This window comes from Letharia lupina, assembly GCF_014066315.1.
Source record: "Letharia lupina isolate WasteWater1 chromosome Unknown contig_24, whole genome shotgun sequence".
NCBI lineage: Eukaryota > Fungi > Ascomycota > Lecanoromycetes > Lecanorales > Parmeliaceae > Letharia > Letharia lupina.
Window position 1 is genome coordinate 54,138 of NW_023502993.1, and position 18,016 is coordinate 72,153.

At 41.3% G+C, this 18,016-nt stretch overlaps 4 protein-coding genes and 1 non-coding gene across 5 annotated transcripts; 3 read left to right on the forward strand and 2 right to left on the reverse strand.

Moving 5' to 3' along the window:
* Positions 1-451: 451 nt before the first annotated feature.
* On the forward strand, positions 452-3,190 carry HO133_006250 (uncharacterized protein; the record flags this gene model as incomplete). Its single annotated transcript, XM_037297149.1, has 2 exons — positions 452-2,044; positions 2,732-3,190. 2 exons carry the CDS (start codon positions 452-454, stop codon positions 3,188-3,190), a joined length of 2,052 nt encoding a protein of 683 aa, XP_037147274.1.
* Positions 3,191-4,703: 1,513 nt separating this feature from the next.
* HO133_006251 lies at positions 4,704-4,772 on the reverse strand. The gene has a single exon. It is a non-coding gene; the product is annotated as a tRNA-Arg (tRNA).
* Positions 4,773-6,074: 1,302 nt separating this feature from the next.
* On the forward strand, positions 6,075-6,665 carry HO133_006252 (uncharacterized protein; the record flags this gene model as incomplete). The annotated part of the gene is made up of 1 exon (XM_037297150.1): positions 6,075-6,665. One exon carries the CDS (start codon positions 6,075-6,077, stop codon positions 6,663-6,665), a length of 591 nt encoding a protein of 196 aa, XP_037147275.1.
* A 2,781-nt stretch (positions 6,666-9,446) lies between these two features.
* On the forward strand, positions 9,447-10,913 carry HO133_006253 (uncharacterized protein; the record flags this gene model as incomplete). The annotated part of the gene is made up of 5 exons (XM_037297151.1): positions 9,447-9,542; positions 9,599-9,721; positions 9,770-9,832; positions 9,907-10,201; positions 10,255-10,913. 5 exons carry the CDS (start codon positions 9,447-9,449, stop codon positions 10,911-10,913), a joined length of 1,236 nt encoding a protein of 411 aa, XP_037147276.1.
* Positions 10,914-12,348: 1,435 nt separating this feature from the next.
* HO133_006254 (uncharacterized protein) lies at positions 12,349-15,742 on the reverse strand (the record flags this gene model as incomplete). Its single annotated transcript, XM_037297152.1, has 4 exons — positions 12,349-12,789; positions 13,668-14,121; positions 14,289-14,815; positions 15,044-15,742. 4 exons carry the CDS (start codon positions 15,740-15,742, stop codon positions 12,349-12,351), a joined length of 2,121 nt encoding a protein of 706 aa, XP_037147277.1.
* Positions 15,743-18,016: the final 2,274 nt, after the last annotated feature.

Here is an 18,016-nt window from a genome sequence, read left to right on the forward strand (position 1 = left end):
CGGGCAAAGTAAGGATACGGTACTCTAGAGTACCTAAACATTCATGCAATAGGGATGACTAGCCGAGGGATCGGAAGATCGTTCCTCCGCTCCGAGGCACCATCCACCGTGATTCCGTGATTGGCCAATGGGCTCGGTATCTGATTGTCTCGAGGGTATCCTTTTGTCCGCTTACAAATCCATTCAGTCAAAGGGCAGTAAGAAGCGTGGCAATGGGTATGGGTATCTATCTGATCTTCTCATTCCAACACTTCACAACTTTCTCCTGAAAAAAAGAAAAAAAGAAAAAAAAAGAAGATGTGGGCTGTGAGCTTCGACAAGGCTTTGTCCTTCCAAACTATCACTGGCCCACCGCATCAACCGTGACTCTTCCACGATGAAGCACTACACCATGTCAACTCATCTTCATTCTTCATGAGGACCAAGCCCAGGCATGGCCCACCCTTACAGCATGGCCGTCAAGGCTCTCCCAGCACATGTCGACACCGTCATCGTCGGCAACGGCCCCTCCGCCCTCATCCTATCCTTCATCCTCCACGGCAACACACCCTTCTACAACCCCACCAGTCCCCATCCAGATCCTATCCTGCACAAGAAGCTCTCAGAGTCGCCCTGCCTCCTCGATGTTGATGTGTACGACCTCACCGCTCACTTTGCAGCTTCGCGTCTCTTCAACTCATCCCAAGCCCTTCCCATCAATGTCCTCCTCGATACCTTGATCCGCCCTTTGGCCGATACAGTTCCTGAGGAATACAACACATGTTTGGAATGGAGGCTTGAGCCGGGGAAGAAGGTGCCACATGTGGTTTTGGGCGACACTGCCCAAGTTGGTGGGCAATGGGCAGACAATCCGGTATCCGCGAGCTGGGACATTGGAGCGTTGAGCTACGCTGAGATGCTGTCACTCCCAGGCTATAGCTTCGAGGAGCACTACAAAAAGACAAGAGATGGAGCGGTACCAAAATTCCACCGACCAACGCGACGAGAGGTCGCCGGATATCTTGCGGCATATTCTGAAGAGACTGGGATTCAGGATTCGGTCTACACCAATGTGGAAGTGGGAACCATTCGCAGACTTCACGCTGGCTTCCACGTCGGGTCGCACAACATCACATGCAGACATCTCGTCCTGGCCTCCGGCATCTTCTCCAATTTGATCCCTCCACGCCCGTCCTTACTTCCACTGCACGCCGTGCCTAGGCCCAATGTCTTGAGTGATGTACCATTGCTCGTCGTCGGCTCGGGTTTCACCGCTGCCGACGTCATCATCTCCACCCCGGCTAATCGCAAGATCATCCACATCTTCAAATGGGATCCTGAGAATCGTCCCTCGCCCCTCCGAGCATGTCACCCACGCGCATACCCTGAGTACGCGGGTGTCTACAGGCGCATGAAGCTAGCTGCAAAACAAGTCTTAGGCGGCAGCGGTAATAGCTCTCCGTTAAGGAGAAGAAAATCCAATCCCTTCTTCGCGGAGCGTGATTGGGACAACTTCTACGAGGGACTACCAAATACCTACATCAAGGACGTTGCGGTATCTGGCGAAACTGCATATGTCAGCCTAGAAATAGGAGACGGAACGATGCTACAAAGACAGATCTCCAATATGGAATATGTGATTGGAAGGCGAGGGTCTTTGAACTACCTCGACAACAGCCTTGCAAGGGAAGTCCTGGGTACGCTTGATGAAACAATGAATCCTCGACCCGCCATCTCCGGCCCTACCTTGAGGTCTAGAGCCGAGAAGAGCTTGGAACTCGCCCCGGGTGTTTTTGCCATCGGAAGCTTGACTGGGGACTCGCTGATACGATTCGCGTACGGTGGCTGTGTCTTTGCTGCGCGAGAGATCATGAGACGCACGGACTCTACCGCTGCCACCATTGGCAGTGCCGTACATTCTCCCTCAGAGGCCCCTTCGATCCCCACTGTTCCTCTAGGAGATCAGCCTGAAACGGGGCACTTAGACATCGTCTCCACCAATGGCCATTCTGATCTTCACCTACATAGAGCTATGCGCTCGTTATCGACAGACCGAGAGATTTCGGTATGCGAGCTGTGGAGGGAGTCGGGCTGGTGGGCAGGTGGCTGCACCTTGTCCTGATTGTTAGCCATTTCCTGTCTCTTGCCTTCCGTTCTCGATTATAACTCAGAGCACTCTTTGGGGTGAACGACATATACGCAGCGGAATTTCGACATCACACAAATCTAAAGTATATATTCATGTCAATATATTTTTATCACGCTTGTTTCGGACTGGGTGTCCCTCATGGATACCAGCCCCTAAAAAGGAGCGCCGACGACACTGTCACGTCATGTTACACACGATCTGTTTTAGCGATATGTTATTGCAGAGGATGGGAACGGCTGAGAGTTTCGAGAATATGTCATCTGTCTGCCGTGCCCACTCGTGATTGCTGTGCCTGCGACCTTCTGCAAGGTCCGAGCAAGATATTCACTACCCTTCGCCTTTTCCCGCAGTCTCTTCACAGTCCTTACATTAACTTTCAATTCATCCTCTCCCGACAAGCCCCATTTTACCAAACCATCCCCCCTTTCCATCTCAGAAGCAAAATGAAGCGTCCAACGTTTACGATGATCCACGATCGACGTCATCCCCTGCTTCTCCTTCTATTCAATCTTTCTAAAGGCTTCATCCCATGCCAGCTCATTCGCCGGCCTTGGCCTCACTCTCCGCTTTCTCCGGTTGAATTAGACCTTTCCTCAAAGTCAGCACATGGGTCAAGCTCTGCTTCGAACTCTCTATAAGCACCTTTTCCTTCGGGCTCCCAAAGTATCCCCCGCCCTCTCTCTCTTCCTGCCAAACGATACCCAACCCTTTCTCAGTCTCCCCTGCCATCTCCCTCTCCCTCTCCTCATCATCCAACTCAAAGCACGAACAAAGGCCCCCAAGAATGCTTCCAGCCCCTTTGACGAGCGACACAAATACATACCACGGCCGTCGACCTTGTATACACGACGCAAGAAATGTCGCCAGGAGGACAAAGAGCAAGACCCTGAGCGCAATGCCTATCCAGCCGAGGAGGATGAACTGCAAGATAGCAGAGTCCGACCAGCATTTTTCGAGGTACCGGAGCTCTCCGCCCTCTTGGCGAAAAGCTTCTTCAATGCACGCGGTGCTGTGGAAAATGTTGGATACGAAGCCGGCGGCGTTGTCCGTGGGAAGGGGTGACGTCGTGGGCTGCGTGCGTGACATTGTTGCTGTTGGTGATGGAGCTTTGTTCAAGGGAGATGATGCTGGCTGTTGGATGAGGTCCTGTCACGTATTGGTTTGGAGGAAGATAACAAGCGTTTTGCTGTTGCACCCAAAAAACAATTACGTCCTCGAAGTGTGGGAATTTGGTGTTCATAAGTTCGAAAGTCTTGAAATACTCTTTGGAGCTTCTTCCGTGATGGAGCTCTGGGGGTCTGCCCATTTGAGAAGGTTTGAGGAACCGAGCGACCGGGGCGTACCAGCCAACGCCAGGATTTTCCCCATCCAACTCGTATGTCCCATGGTATTGGTTCCACAAACTAAAACACCTGCATTATCCGCTCTCAAAGTCTCCAGTCTTCACACCACTCTACCTGACCCTCGTAGCCACCACCCCAATCACAGCGCCACATCGAAACCCTCCGCCCAAGCTCCCTCTCCCCACTTCAATCACAGCGAAAGCGTCCCATAACTCCTGCTCTCCAAAACCTCATACCTCATCCCGATCTCCCTCGGCTTCACCTCCCCCGTCACCAACCCCTGCTCCTCCTCCTGTCCCCGCCCCTCCTCCTCAGCAACCCCCACTCTCAGCACTCTTCGCCTCCCCCTCCTCTCCGCCTTCAACCTCGCGATCCCCTCCCGACTCATCATGCAGTAGGCACACGCGCCAGCGCAGAGAAAGGCGTGGTAGACGAGCAGGACCAGCAGGCAAGCGGCGCCGCCGACGGCGCAGACGACGATGAAGGCGAATTGGGTGAAGAGCCAGATGGTGTGGAGGCAGTCGAGGAATTCGGAGGGTTCGAGCATGGCTTTGCTGGGTGGGGATGAGATGGGATGGGATGGGCTGATATGGGAGCGACGGCAAAAATGCCAAACAAAGGTCGATGGAGTGGTGCAGAGAATGTTGGTCCGCTGATGAGAGAGGACAGTCTTGTTGCGAGGTGGAGTGAGTGTGGGCGGCTGGGTCTGGAATTGCGGAATGTATGTATATGGAGGGAGAGAAAGAGAGAGAGAAAAGGCTTCTTCGTTGGAGGAAAACTCAAGTCTGAATTTTGGAAGAGTAGGTGGGTAAAGTTCCCTCGAGTCAGACCTTGGCCGCAAAAGAGCCAAGGAGCTGGGGCTTCTGAACCATGGTATTGGGAAAGGCAGAGATAGCACGCATACGATGGAGTAGAGAGTGATGTCCTCGGCGGTCGGACTGCTTACGCTGACAGCGGATGAGGGTATGGTAGATCTAGCAGATAGTACTTTTTGTGATGTAATTGAATGAAGTACCATTTCAATTGAGGGTAGAGTAAGGAGGACAAGTAGAAGGCCATCGAGGAAGTTTGCGAGTCGATTTTATCAAGCCTCTTCTGTCGCCATCAAAGCAAGCGACGCTGTAGAGTCAGTCAGTCTTGTATGTGTTGCAAAAGCAAAAAAAAAATGACGCAAAAGCATGAATCGACCACGGTGCCTTTGAAAATGTTAGAAAGGCAGAAATCATTAACGAAGATAATACTTACGATTCGAACGCACAAATCTTTGGTGCCGAAAACCAACGCCTTAACCATTAGGCCACGCGGCCGTTCGTTATTTCGCTCTCAGAGCTTAATTTAAAAACTTAGAATAATATATATACTATTCATGTTTAAAAAGAACTTTTATCTAATCTTTCACGTATTAAATATATAGAATAACTCTTATTAACTTTTCTATCTTTATAACTATACTCTTCTATTTTCTTTTTTATATCTAAGATTATATTATATAAATTATATTCTAGCGTAATTCTCTATTAAATAAACTTTAATTCGATTCTTTATTTTTAAATTCTTATTAGAATATATATATAAGATAAATAATTAATAAATACTTTTTTATATTAAATAGCTTATCGAAGATCTTAATTTAATACTTATTATAACTTTAAGTTCTTTATTTAATTAATATATATAAAAGAATAAGATAGAGTTAAATTAAAAAATCTTATTAATATATAAAGAATATAAAAGAATAAGATAAACTAAGTTAGAAAATTTTAAATTTGATTAATTTACGCTTTTTAATTAAATATTAAAAGTAAATGAATTAATATTTATAACTATTAAAATATTCTTTTTCTACTTTTAACTATTTCTTAAATTTAATAATCTTCTATTAAAGTTTATTAGTTTTTTTTAAATTATAGTCTATAGCTTACGCTTTTTAATAGTAATAAAATTATAAAATTTAATTTTATAATAATTTAAAGATATAGAATCTAAATATTACTTATTAAAGTTCGCTTATTAAATTTACTCGATAGTTTTAAATAAAAAAAATTAATATATATTATTTAAATTTAATAAAACTTTTTTATTTTCTATTATATTACTCGTATTATTTAGAAGTAAGCTATCTCGCTTAATAGCGCCGAGAGAGTAAATTAATTAAACTACTTAGTTCTCCGCGAAAATTATAGTTTGACTGGTTAACTCTCCCGGCGCTATTAAGCGAGGTAGCTCACTTCTGAATAGTACGAGTATGAGATGCCTTAGGGGTACTCATAGGGCTACTAGCGTAGGCTTGGCACCGCACATATCTGTCCTGCAGGCACATAGAATAATCAACAACTTTACACCACACACATATATGAGTCAAACCATAATGATTCCTTAACAATTGGTAGCAACACCTTAAGATTTGTTAAGGAATCATTATGGTTTGACTCATATATGTGTGTGGTGTAAAGTTGTTGCATATATGAGTCAAACCATAATGATTCCTTAACAATTGTCAACGCTCCAAGCCAGCCCTCACATACACTCGTTGGTCATCGAGTACCATTTGACCAAAACCCCACGTCCAAATCGATCCTTTCGATAGGCCTATCGATATCATCATGCCTCATCCTACCCCAAGAGAACAGCAGCAGGAACAGCCAGCCAGCCAATCAGACAATACCCCACTCGCCTCGCTTCAGAAACAAATGACACAAATGATGGAAATGATGAGATCCATGTGTATAAGACTGGAAGCATTGGAAGCTCGATCTAGGCCTACTCAGCCAGCCGCTCAGTCAGCACTACCTACCCTATCAGCTCAGCAATCCACTCAGCAAGTCACTCAGCTAGCCACGCAGTCTGATACTCTACAAGAGGAGGAGCAAGAGGAGGAACTGCAGCAGGCAAATGCGGAGAACACTGCGGAGAAAGCAAGCGACAACAAGGCCACCATCAGCAAGAACACGGCTCAGTTCTCCACAATCCCACGTCATATGCTCTCCACGGTTCCACGTCAAATCGCCACTCAGCAGGCGGAGAACGACACTACAATTTGGCCTGCTATCTCTGCAAGCCTGGGCAATATCACATTGTGGTATATCACTGCAATGACGACACAAGAGGAGGATCTACTGCGACGATCACAGCCAATTGGGCCTCTGCAGGAGGACATCGGACGATGCATATTTGGACGAATTGAAACCGTCTGATGTCTTGCTCTGATAGCTATTTCGAAAGGTTTCACTGCGGCAGGAGAACTCGTGGGATTCACACCACTAACTGGCCTGGTGTCTCCATTCCTTTCCAGCATTTCGAAAACTCACACATGCATGCATACTTTTTGCCATGAGGACAGGGCATTTCTCTGGTTTTTGTGGGCAATTGTCATGAGATGCCTCAGGGATACTCATAGGGCCACTAGCGTAGGCTTGGCACCGCACATATCTGCCCTGCAGGCACATAGAATAATCAACAACTTTTACATCACATACATATATGAGTCAAACCATAATGATTCCTTAATATATTAATTAGGTTTTTTTTAAATTATAGAGTATAGATTAGATATTCTATTAATCTATAAAAATTAAAAATTAATCTTATTATTATTTAGAAAAAAAGAATTTAAAGATCGCTTATTAAAGTTTACTTATTAAATTTACTCGATAGCTTTATTTTAAAAAAATAGATTATAAAATTAATTTATAGACTTAAACTTATTAGTATATACGAGTAAAGGCCTATGAATTAAATTCATAACCATTTTTTTTGATCAGGGCTGTCGAGTAAATTTTAATAAGCGATCTTTAATAAGCGATATCTAAATTTCTTATCTCTAAATATCTATAAGACTAAATTTAGTAATTCTTTTTTTATCTAAAAGTCTATATTACGTTCTATAATTTAAATAAAGAATTTTAAAAATTTAATAGAAAATAAAAAAGTTATTTTAAAATTAAATAATATATATCTAATTAGAGCTATTCGACTGTCGAGCGAACTTTAATAAGCGATATTTAAATTTCTTACGCTTTAATACTTATAAGATTAAACTTAGAAATTCTTTTTTTATCTAAAAGCCTATATTTTATTCTATAATTTAAAAAAGAAATCTTAAAAATTTAATAGAAAATAAAAAAGTTATTCTATATGTTAATAACGTATATCTATTTTTTTAATAAGAAAGCTCGAGAGAGCTAGCGAGCTAACTTAGTCGGTCTAATTAAAGAGCGTAGCGAACTTAAATTTATAATTAACTATATATATAAATTTAAGATTTTATAGCTTAGCTCTATCTTATTTTATTATATATACTAATTACGAGTAAATAAATTAACGTTCGTAATTATTAAAATCTCTTTCTCTACTTTTAATTCTTTAATAATAATATTATTTTCTAATTAAACTTTCTAATTTTTCTTTTAAATTATAAAGCGTAACTTACGTATTTTAATAATTCTAAAACTTTAAAATTTAATCTTATAATTATTTAAAGATAAGAATTTAAAATATTATTTATTAAATTTCTCGATGATCGTAGTCTTAATTAAAAGAATAGATATATATTCTTTAATTTTAGAATAACTTTTTTTTCTATTAAAGTTTCTTAACTATTCTACTAAATTATAAAGAGTAATTTATACTTCTTAATAGTAAAAAGAATATAAAAATTAATCTTATTATTCTTTAAAGATAAAGAATTTAAATATCGCTTATTAAAGTTCGCTTATTAAATTTATTTAATAGCTTCTATTAATAAAATAGATATATATTATTTAAATTTCATATAATCTTTATTAATCTCTATTAAAATTTTATAGTTATTTTTTTTTAAATTATAGAGTTTAATTTATACTATTTAATTTTAAAATTAAGACGAGATAAGAATTTCGAGAAAGCTCGTTTTCTCGCTTCGAAATCTCATCGAAGTTCTCTTATTTTATTATATAGCGTACTCTCTAATTAAGAAATAACTATATTAGAAATTTTTAATTTTAATTTTATTTAAATTAACTAATTAAGTTAATTAAATATATTTATTTATTTATTTATAAAGATAAATATAAGATAGAAAATAAAATAATAAATATAAAATAATAAGACTACTAGCTAAATAAATAAATAAAGTTTAAAGCTATTTATAAAGATAGCGATATACGTAAAGAAAGTATAGATTTTTACTTTAATACGAGTAATTATCTAGAATTTCCTCTATAAGAAAATTACTTACGAAGTAATCTATAATTATTCTTTATAGTTTAAATAAATACGTATATAAATAATTAAATAATTAAATAATAGATTTATTATAATTAAGAAATATAAGTAATTAAGAAGAGAAGAAAAGAAATTTAATAGAGAATTTTTTTATAGAAGATTTTTATATAGATAATTTATTAGAGAAAATAATAATATAATATACTATCAAATCTTTATAATAAGCTTCTAAAAATATTTAAAAATAATTAATAAGAATTAAATAATAATAAATCGATAAAGATATAGATAGAAAAAATCTATTTAATATTAGAAAAAAATCTCTTTTTATAATAAGAGGAATAAGAATAAGAAGTAAAAAATAGAAGGAAGATTGTCTATCTCAGGCTCTTTCAATATGGCAGTCTCGGCTATATTGCTATATGTGTGCTCCGCCCCACTAGCCCCCATTCGAGCTGTGGCGATTTGTATCTCGGCGCTAACCTGTGAGTGGCGGAAATCCCATGCACGCAGCCGCTGTCGTTCAACTCCGCCCGCTTGTGAGGTTTGCTCTCTGATACATACTTTACTTGTTTGTTATCCAGCAGTGCTCGCTAATCCACAGGCTCCGAAAGACTGTTTCATGAGATTCCTAGGCATCTAAGCCTCACTATGTTCTGTAATTGGGCCTTCGTTCATAGCAGCTGCGCCACCCTAATTCAGCCTTGTCTGACATTTTTGCTTGCAATAAATTTCGCGGACCTGGCCCAGCTGGGGAACTCTTTTCATTAGGCATGACTCCAATACCTAATGGTCTTTCGATTGGGGATTACCAGGAACGCTTGAGTCGCTACAAGGACGCTGAAAATGAGAAGAATGCGATGATCAGTGTAAGCTGCCATAAAACCCTGGTTTTCTTTGTTCAGCTTACCAAGTGTGATGGTAGGAGCTCATCGAAAATCTGGACGAAGCTCGATCAGAATACAGACAAACGACTTTAGATCTGGAGAGTGAGCGTGTTGGGCGCCGCAGACTACAAGATCGTGTAGCGGAGCTTGAGACCTTGACGGTAACTTTTTCTCAATACAAAATCAACTTATGCTGACGAATAATCAAGCGTTCGCAGAATGGTCGAGGTTTTGTGGTGGTGTTGATTGATGCCGATGCTGATGATTACATCGTGGGCTGCCTCTTCCTATGTCTCACACGATAATGCTTCAGAGAGAGCCTGGCTAACAGCTTGATTCGATCCAGTTCCAGCAGAGGTTTTTGAACAGGAACGAGGCAGGTGGTAGGGATGCCGCGGATGAGTTGCAAGCCAGAGTCAAGGATTACTTGAGAACAATTCAAATTGATGTTGAGAACACTGACATCGTCGTTCGAGCGTATGCAGATGTTAAGAGTCTGCACGGAGCCTGCATTAAGAACGGTAAGATGAAGAGCGGTGCCAGTCTAAGCCTGTTTGTCCATGGCTTCAACCAGCGCCAAGGTTTGTTTGACTTTGTCGACGTTGGTCCTGGAAAGGAAAGCGCTGATAACAAGCTTCGAGGTATGTGCGCACCAGAAGAATTAGGTGTACGCTGAGCTGATGAAATTTCACAGAGTGTCTCGATTTCTTTATTGGTAATTGGCAATGCAAGCACATCATATTTGGCGCTTGCCACGACTCTGGTTATGCTCCGTACCTCGGCAGGTTTGCGGCCGAAGTTTCCGTCCGTGATCGCATCACCTTGTTGCAAGGTGTTGCTGTCCATCCAAGAATCGCTGCGTTGGGCTTCCGGAGAATTCTCAAGCTTGACCAGGTCTTCAATCCATACATGCTATCCACCGTTCCAGTTTCATCCTCTAAGTCGTCGCCGCCAGCGCGAGCAACTTCGTCGACCTTGCCGACTCGGCCTCTAAAAGCAGCAACGGGTTTCTCCAACGCTGCTGCACTGTCCCACAGGCTTGGGCCTGTCATACGCAACGAAAATAGAAAGCGTATTGACAAGATGTTGGATGTCGACATCACTTCTCCATACCTAGGCATTGTTCGCCAGACAAAGTTGTGTCCATGGTTTTACCTGCGTGGCAGGTGTGAAGGGTGCGATGGAAACCATCGCGTTCCTCCTCTCAATGCTAGAGAGAGTGACTACCTGTGGTATCATGCTCGCTATGGACTTTGCCACAAGATTCGTAAAGGCAAGGACTGCGATGATCCGAGGTGCGTCTACGGACATGAGGAAGGTAATCGGATTGGCTCTGGAAAGGTTTCAGGCTAGTGAAGGCTTCTGCTTCTCGAAGGGTTTACTCGGGCTCTCAATTTTTCAAACAGTTGCCTTGAAGCGGTCCAGAGTGAGGCTATAAACACAGTCTGCGGTTGGTTCAAATGTTAACCGTTCAACTGGTTACTGGATTGGTTCAACTTAGAGTTCAGACTAAACTAACTTATCAAAAATGATAAATCCTGCAGCGATTATTAGAGTAACATAGACCTCTAATAGCTCATAGACGGTTTATGAAAATTGATATTCGATCTGCAAGCATTATTATCCAATTTTCACTATTCTCTTTAATTGATATTCTAATAATAGTATTAGTTTTAGATGTAGATTCCGTCCATCTATAATTGTAATCTATCGATAGTACTAGTACTGCCTTAATACGGTGTGAGCATTTGCAGGCACGCCCGTAAGGTACCTGATGCGCATGCATGGCATGAAAGCGGTCATCCGATCTACGATGATAGGTGTCATATAACTTCCGATCAATACTCTAGCAGCGCGGATTGTCCGCAGATGTAAAGAGCCTTTGGCTACCTTAGTTATTGGGTGTCCGGAACACCGAAAGAGTTGTATTCATCCTTCTTCATACTTGAATGACGGCTCATCTATTTCTCTCGGGGGCTCCCCTTGGTATCATAGCTAACTTATGCATTAACATCTTGACTGGACCATATCGCGAAGAAGACTATTTCTGTATCGTTCACTAGCTGGCCCACCAACGAAAGCCTCCCAACAGCGCTATAGAAAGCAGTTCAGTGGCCCTCTGGTGCCAAGCGGCACATCCACAATCCAGCTCTTAGCGTCATGGACATGAGTCCCTACACACTTGTCGAAGGTGCAAAACGATATGAGAAGGATGATGAGATATGTAGGTCCTACGCTCTACCACAGACGACGCCGACGACAAAGGAGCGGCTAGCTGGACCAGATGGTCTAGCTCGCAACAATGCTCAAAGAAGGTCTCCACCACAGGCCAGACTTTGATCATGATTCCCACGGCGGTTCTGTCTTGATATGAGCCGTCTTCTACACTCTTCATGATTCTCCCATTGAATACTCTTCGAGCCACACGAGAACTTGAAGACGAAGTATCTCGACGCTCGGCAAAAGCTCGAATCAAACAGCTCAAGAGGTGGTTTATATCCAGGAACACTATCGTACCGCAACAACTCCAGATATCCTGGTATTCCACGATGAGCGCTAACTCACGTTTTTGGTAAAATCTGGGTGTCATTGTCGCTAGAGGAGGGGTCGGTCATCGGAGCAGTAATGTTGTAAAATGCTTGTGTTACGGTTTCGGTCCTTAGACGGAGTACCAGTAGATATATGTCTGGGTCATACTATTCTATTACTTACCACCTCTGCCGCTCACACCTCACATCAATAACATTCCGTGCCCATTCCAAGGTTCTGATCAGATCAACACCACTCCTCACGCATCCATAATCTTGATCCGCATGTACTCCACGGCTTTTATTCCAGAAACTCCCAGGCACCACGTATCCCCAACATCCTCCCAGTATTCTGCAGCGTTCTCCGACATCTTCTGGGATACTGGCCAGAATGGGCTGAACGTGACAGGTTCCTTAGCCGAGATCAAGATGTCCCGTGTGAACGATGGCGCTTCTTCGGGGTACTTCTCCGGGTCTTGGTCGTAGAAAGTCACTTGGACCTTGAGCTTTGGGTTACGGACGACGACGCAATCGTGGAAGATTTGCGGAGGACTGTCTGTGCCATAGCCGAGGTAGTCGGATTCCAAGGCCAGTCGTACGCGAGGGAGAATTCCACTCATCTTTTGTTCTGTTGGCGAGTAATGAGGAAAATGATTGTAAGCTGCTTTGCGGATGGGTGGTTTTTGGGGAATCAGATCAATCTAATCTCTGACCGCCTAGCAGGGCTCAGATGAACGTTTCTAAAGGAGGAGACACAGAGCGTGTCGTCAATCATGAGACATGGTCCACATTTATAGGAATGATTTCTCCACTTTTCCAGGGAACGCGACAAATCCACGAAGATTTCAAGTAAATTGAGGAATGTCACGGATCGCTTCTTCTAAATGGAGCCCCGATGTCGAAGATGACTGGTTCTGAGCGTGACTTTATTTTCGCTCTCATAGGTTATCGGGAAACGTCTCCTCGGGTCATATGTCAGGCAAGCCGTGCGTGCGGGAGGTCCGCCGCCCGTGCTCCTTGCCTTCGGCGTCCCCAATAGCTGAACCTCTTCCAATTTTGATCTGTTCCTCGTTTGGAGAGCTTTTACCCAAGCTTGCACATCACCAATACAAACACTGATCATCGCGGAATAGCAATTTCTCAATGGAGAAGGATGTAAACTGTTGCTTGGCTCTAGCGACACCTATCTAGCCTCGTATGTAAAAATAAACGAATCCGTATCGTCTCACTTGCTTTGCACCGCTTGCTACTCCCAGACAACTCCCACCCTGTCATAATGTTGACTATTGTCGGTAACTCAACACTCGCTACCACTAGTACTCATTCGGCCTAGTCATTGGTATATGAAGGCCTTCTCTGTACATAGGATTCTTCTTCCTTAGACATCATTAAGACTACCATATCTAGTGATAAGTCTCATTATAGCAGTAACTGCATACCCAGGTATTACCAACAACTATCATCCATCCCTTGGCAATGTCGTAATGTTGAAAGCCACCCATCTCTCCACCCAGTGCTAATGTTGAATAGAACCAGCTGGTCTGGGAGTTTAGTCCCTATCCCAGATACAGTATCCGACCTTCCTCATCCATTTTTCCCCCCAATAGGCAACATTTTCCCCGGTGTCGTCAGACACAGGGGTCTTGACAAGCCAGCCTTTAGTCGGCAGCTCCATGCCTGGAGTATCCGACCAGGCTGTGCGTGGCTTCCAGGACGCATCAAGATCGCTGGCAACAAAACCGTATCGGTTCGAGCACTTTTCGAAGGGCACAAAGAACTCAGCAAGACGATAACGGGGCTCGCAGTGTTTGTCTATCAGTGCCTGGTATCCCACCTGCCGGTCGTCGTAGATTCGTCGAAGTAGGCCTAAACTCTGGCTCGTGAACCAGACCATGTGGTTGTCGAACTCATCAACCACCTCTTCGTGATCTCTATGTCGATCTCGGCCATGGTTCCTGTCTCCCCCACGCCCATACCAGGATTCATAGGCTTGATCGTAGCGCAAAGTCTTGTATTTGTGGAAGTAGGCATTCCTAGCGGAACCTCGGAGTCAGCATGCCCTGTTCACGGCACAATAATGAGCAATTCAACCAGGTTGGCGACCACAGTAAGGCAAGAGAATCCTTTCTGCTCTCAATATATGCCTGACAACCCAGATGTTGTGTAAATAAAACAACCTTTTGCGTTGAAAGCCACATACCTCACAAGATCATACATGAACTGCGTGATGATAGCCAGCTCGCCTACCTCCCATGGGTTGACGTACTCCTTGAGGAAGATGACCTGGTCCTCGCGGAAGGCTCGTCGTCTGCTGGACTCTGGTATTGGGTTGGAACGGCGCGGGTGCAAACGTGTGTCAAAGTATCTATCGGGTCTTAGGTAGAATAGGGCACAAAAGACCTCATAACGTAGGAGAGCGCGCTTTATTCGGTACATTTCTCGGTCACTCAGAGGAAGAGCGATTTCTTGGGGTGCAGCTTCAGTAGTCGACAGGCCAGGAACTACCCACTCGGTGTCGTCTGGTACGTCAGACCATTCCGTCTGCTGGAGTAAGGGGTGTTCGTTGGGCCACTGCATCACGTCGTAGTAACTGAGTCCCCCTCGTGATGCTACCACCGTTTTGTAGTCGGTGAAGTTTTCCACGCAATTCTTCGGGATCACTTCAGTGAAGACATCGATGGCGCTGAACGTGCGAGCGAGCTTTTTTATTATCTCAAAAGGATTCTTCTAATGAGAGTTCCGAGTCAGCGTGCTCTATTTGTAACACAAATGTGAGTTGTGAAACAAGTTTAGGAAGAACTGTGATAGAAAAATGCCGCTCTGTTATCACTAAATCGAGCGGTAGTACATGATTAAACGAGCCTATTGATGGAGGAAACCCTTCCGTGCCCTGAGCCGTGTTTGGGCTCAGGATGAAGCCTTGGAGTTTAAGGGGATGGTTCCGAAAGTACATACTTTGAGCCGCTCCGTCAACGGCCTCGGCCCCATGCCTAGCCAAGTCTCCATGAGCGCCTTAATCGACTCCAAATTGCTGATCTGCGAGTCATTGATTCCAATGAGGGCAACGGTCAGATACCGGAGCTCTTGAGGCAATCTTCTCAGCATCACCTTGACGATGCCTTGAGAATGTCGTTCGAAAGCACACTTCGCTGTCTTACACGAAGCAACAAAAGAGAACAGCGTAGGGAAGTCTGGACAACTCAGCATCAGCTCGTCGAGAATATCCACGTTTTTCATGATTGCGACGAGGATGCTGTATGGCATAGTAATTTCGAGGTCCTTCTTAATAGCCCTTGGCTGGAGTGCTTTCGAACCGATGGCAGCCACATCTGACCATTGTACATGGATATCAGGACCAGATGTAGGCAATGCTGAAGACATTGCGTTGCGTCGCGTGACACTCTTCTCCTGCGACGTGACAACAGTCGAATTGTAGATTTCAGGTGATGTAGAAGTAGATGGCTGCGATGCTGAGGTGGTAGCGGCGGACGAGCCCACAGCTTTGACATCAGTGTCATGCTCATCTCTGAGGTTTGGCTTGTCATTCTCGGTAGCTGGAGATGTTGTGGGCTTCACATCCAACGAAGCGATTTTTGGAGGTAACGGCTCTCTTGAGCCAAAGGCGCATTCAATAATGGTGCAGCGTTCACACATGGTTGATGTGGTTCGGTGTCGTCGGTAACACAGACATAGAATGTATAGTTCACACGCTCTGAGGACGACGGAAGGCAATGGATAGTGAAGATATAGGTGAAGGAAAGTTGGGTGTCACCAAGTCGTGGATGACCTGAGGAGGGTGTTCAAGGCTCTTGGATCATGGAAGATAGAACTCCAAGAGTTTTTAAATAACACATCCAGCTCATCATTCACCAAGTCGAGTCTCATTCCTGTTCAACCAAGGAGAGAGCAAAAGCTAGCTGTGTTGAAGATCTTCAGCCACTAGTCGCCACAGTGGGACTGGGGGTTAGTGGGTCACATGACATGCCCCTGTTTCATGGCCCTGTCGGTACCCCTGCAAGGGGTAGGAGATAGGTATCTAGTACGAGCTGTATAGCCATCTATTTTATATCAGTACGAGTAAAGGCCTATGAATTAAATTCATAAACATTTTTTGATTAGGGCTGTCGAGTAAATTTGGTAAGCGATCTTTGATGAGCGATATTTGAATTCCTTGCCTTTAAATATCTATAAGACTTAATTTAGTAATTCTTTTTTTATCTAAAAGCCCACATTACGTTATATAATTTAAAAGAAAAATCTCAAAATTTTAATAGAAAACAAAAAAGTTATCCTAAAATCAAATAATGTGCACCTGTTTTTTGATCAGGGCTGTCGAGCGAACTTTGGTAAGCGATATTTGAATTCCTTGCGCTTTGATGATTATAAGACCAAATTCCATAATTTTTTCATTATTGAAAAGCATAAATTGCGGGCTATAATTTAAAAAAATAATCTAAAAATTTTAATAGAAAATAGTAAAGTTATTAAAGGGTTAATTAAAAGTAGAGTAAGAGATTTTGATGGTTGCGAACGCTAATTTATTTACTCGCGATGACTCAGCCGGTCTAATTAAAGAGCATAGCGAACCCGAATTTATAATTAGCTATATATACAAATTTAAGATTTTATAGCTTAGCTCTATCTTATTCTTTTATATATATTAATATACTAATATTAATATATATAAAAGAATAAGATAGAGCTAAGCTATAAAATCTTAGTATATTAATATATATAAAAGAATAAGATAGGGCTAAGCTATAAAACCTTGAATTTGTATATATAGTTAATTATTAATTTATTAGATCTACGCTTTTTAGTTAGATATCGCGGGTAAATAAATTAACATTCGTAATTATTAAAAAAATAAGTATATATTATTAATATATAGAAAAACTTTTTTATTTTCTATTAACTTTTTAAGATTTTAAATTTTAAATTTTAGAGCGCAGTCTACGCTTTCCGAATTTTCAAGAATTTTGAAATTTAATCTTATAATTATTAAAGCGTAAGGAATTCAAATATCGCTTATTAGAGTTCGCTCGACAGCCGAATAGCCCTAATTAAAAAAAAAATAGATATACATTATTTAATTTTAGAATAACTTTTTTATTTTCTATTAAAATTTTAATTTTTTTTATTTAAACTATAGAGTATAATGTGAGCTTTCAAATAAAAAAAAGTATTATTAAATTTAGTCTTATAGATATTTAAAGATAAGGAATTTAGATATCGCTTACTAAAGATCACTCACCAAAATTTACTCGACAGCCTCGATTTAAAAAAAAAAATTATAAATTTAATTTATAGATCTTTACTCGTATAATAGAATAAGATAGAGTTAAACTTAAAAATCTAAAATTTATATATATAGTTAATTATAAATTTAAGGTTACTATACTCTTTAATTAGATCGATTAATTTATCGTAAGTAAATAAATTAGCGTTTATAATTATTTAAAAAAATAGATATACGTTATTAATATATAGAATAACTTTTTTATTTTCTATTAAATTTTTAAGTTTTTTTTTTTAAATTATAGAACGAAATATAAGCTTTTAGATAGAAAATAATTTCTAGATTTAGTCTTATAATTATTAAAGCGTAAGGAATTTAAATATCGCTTATTAAAGTTCGCTCGATAGTCTTAATTAAAAGAAATAATTATGAATTTAATTTATAGACCTTTACTCGTCTATTAATAACTCTTTATTCGATTTCATCTCTTTTAAAGTTATTATATACTTTTTATTTCTATTATTAATTAATATCTTTCTATTATAATCTATAGTTCTTACTTAATATTAATACTTATATATATCTTATTATATATCTATTCGATTATATATCTATCTTATTCTTATTTACTTATATATATAATAAGTTTAAATCTATAAATTAAATTTATAAAAAGTAATTAATTTTTA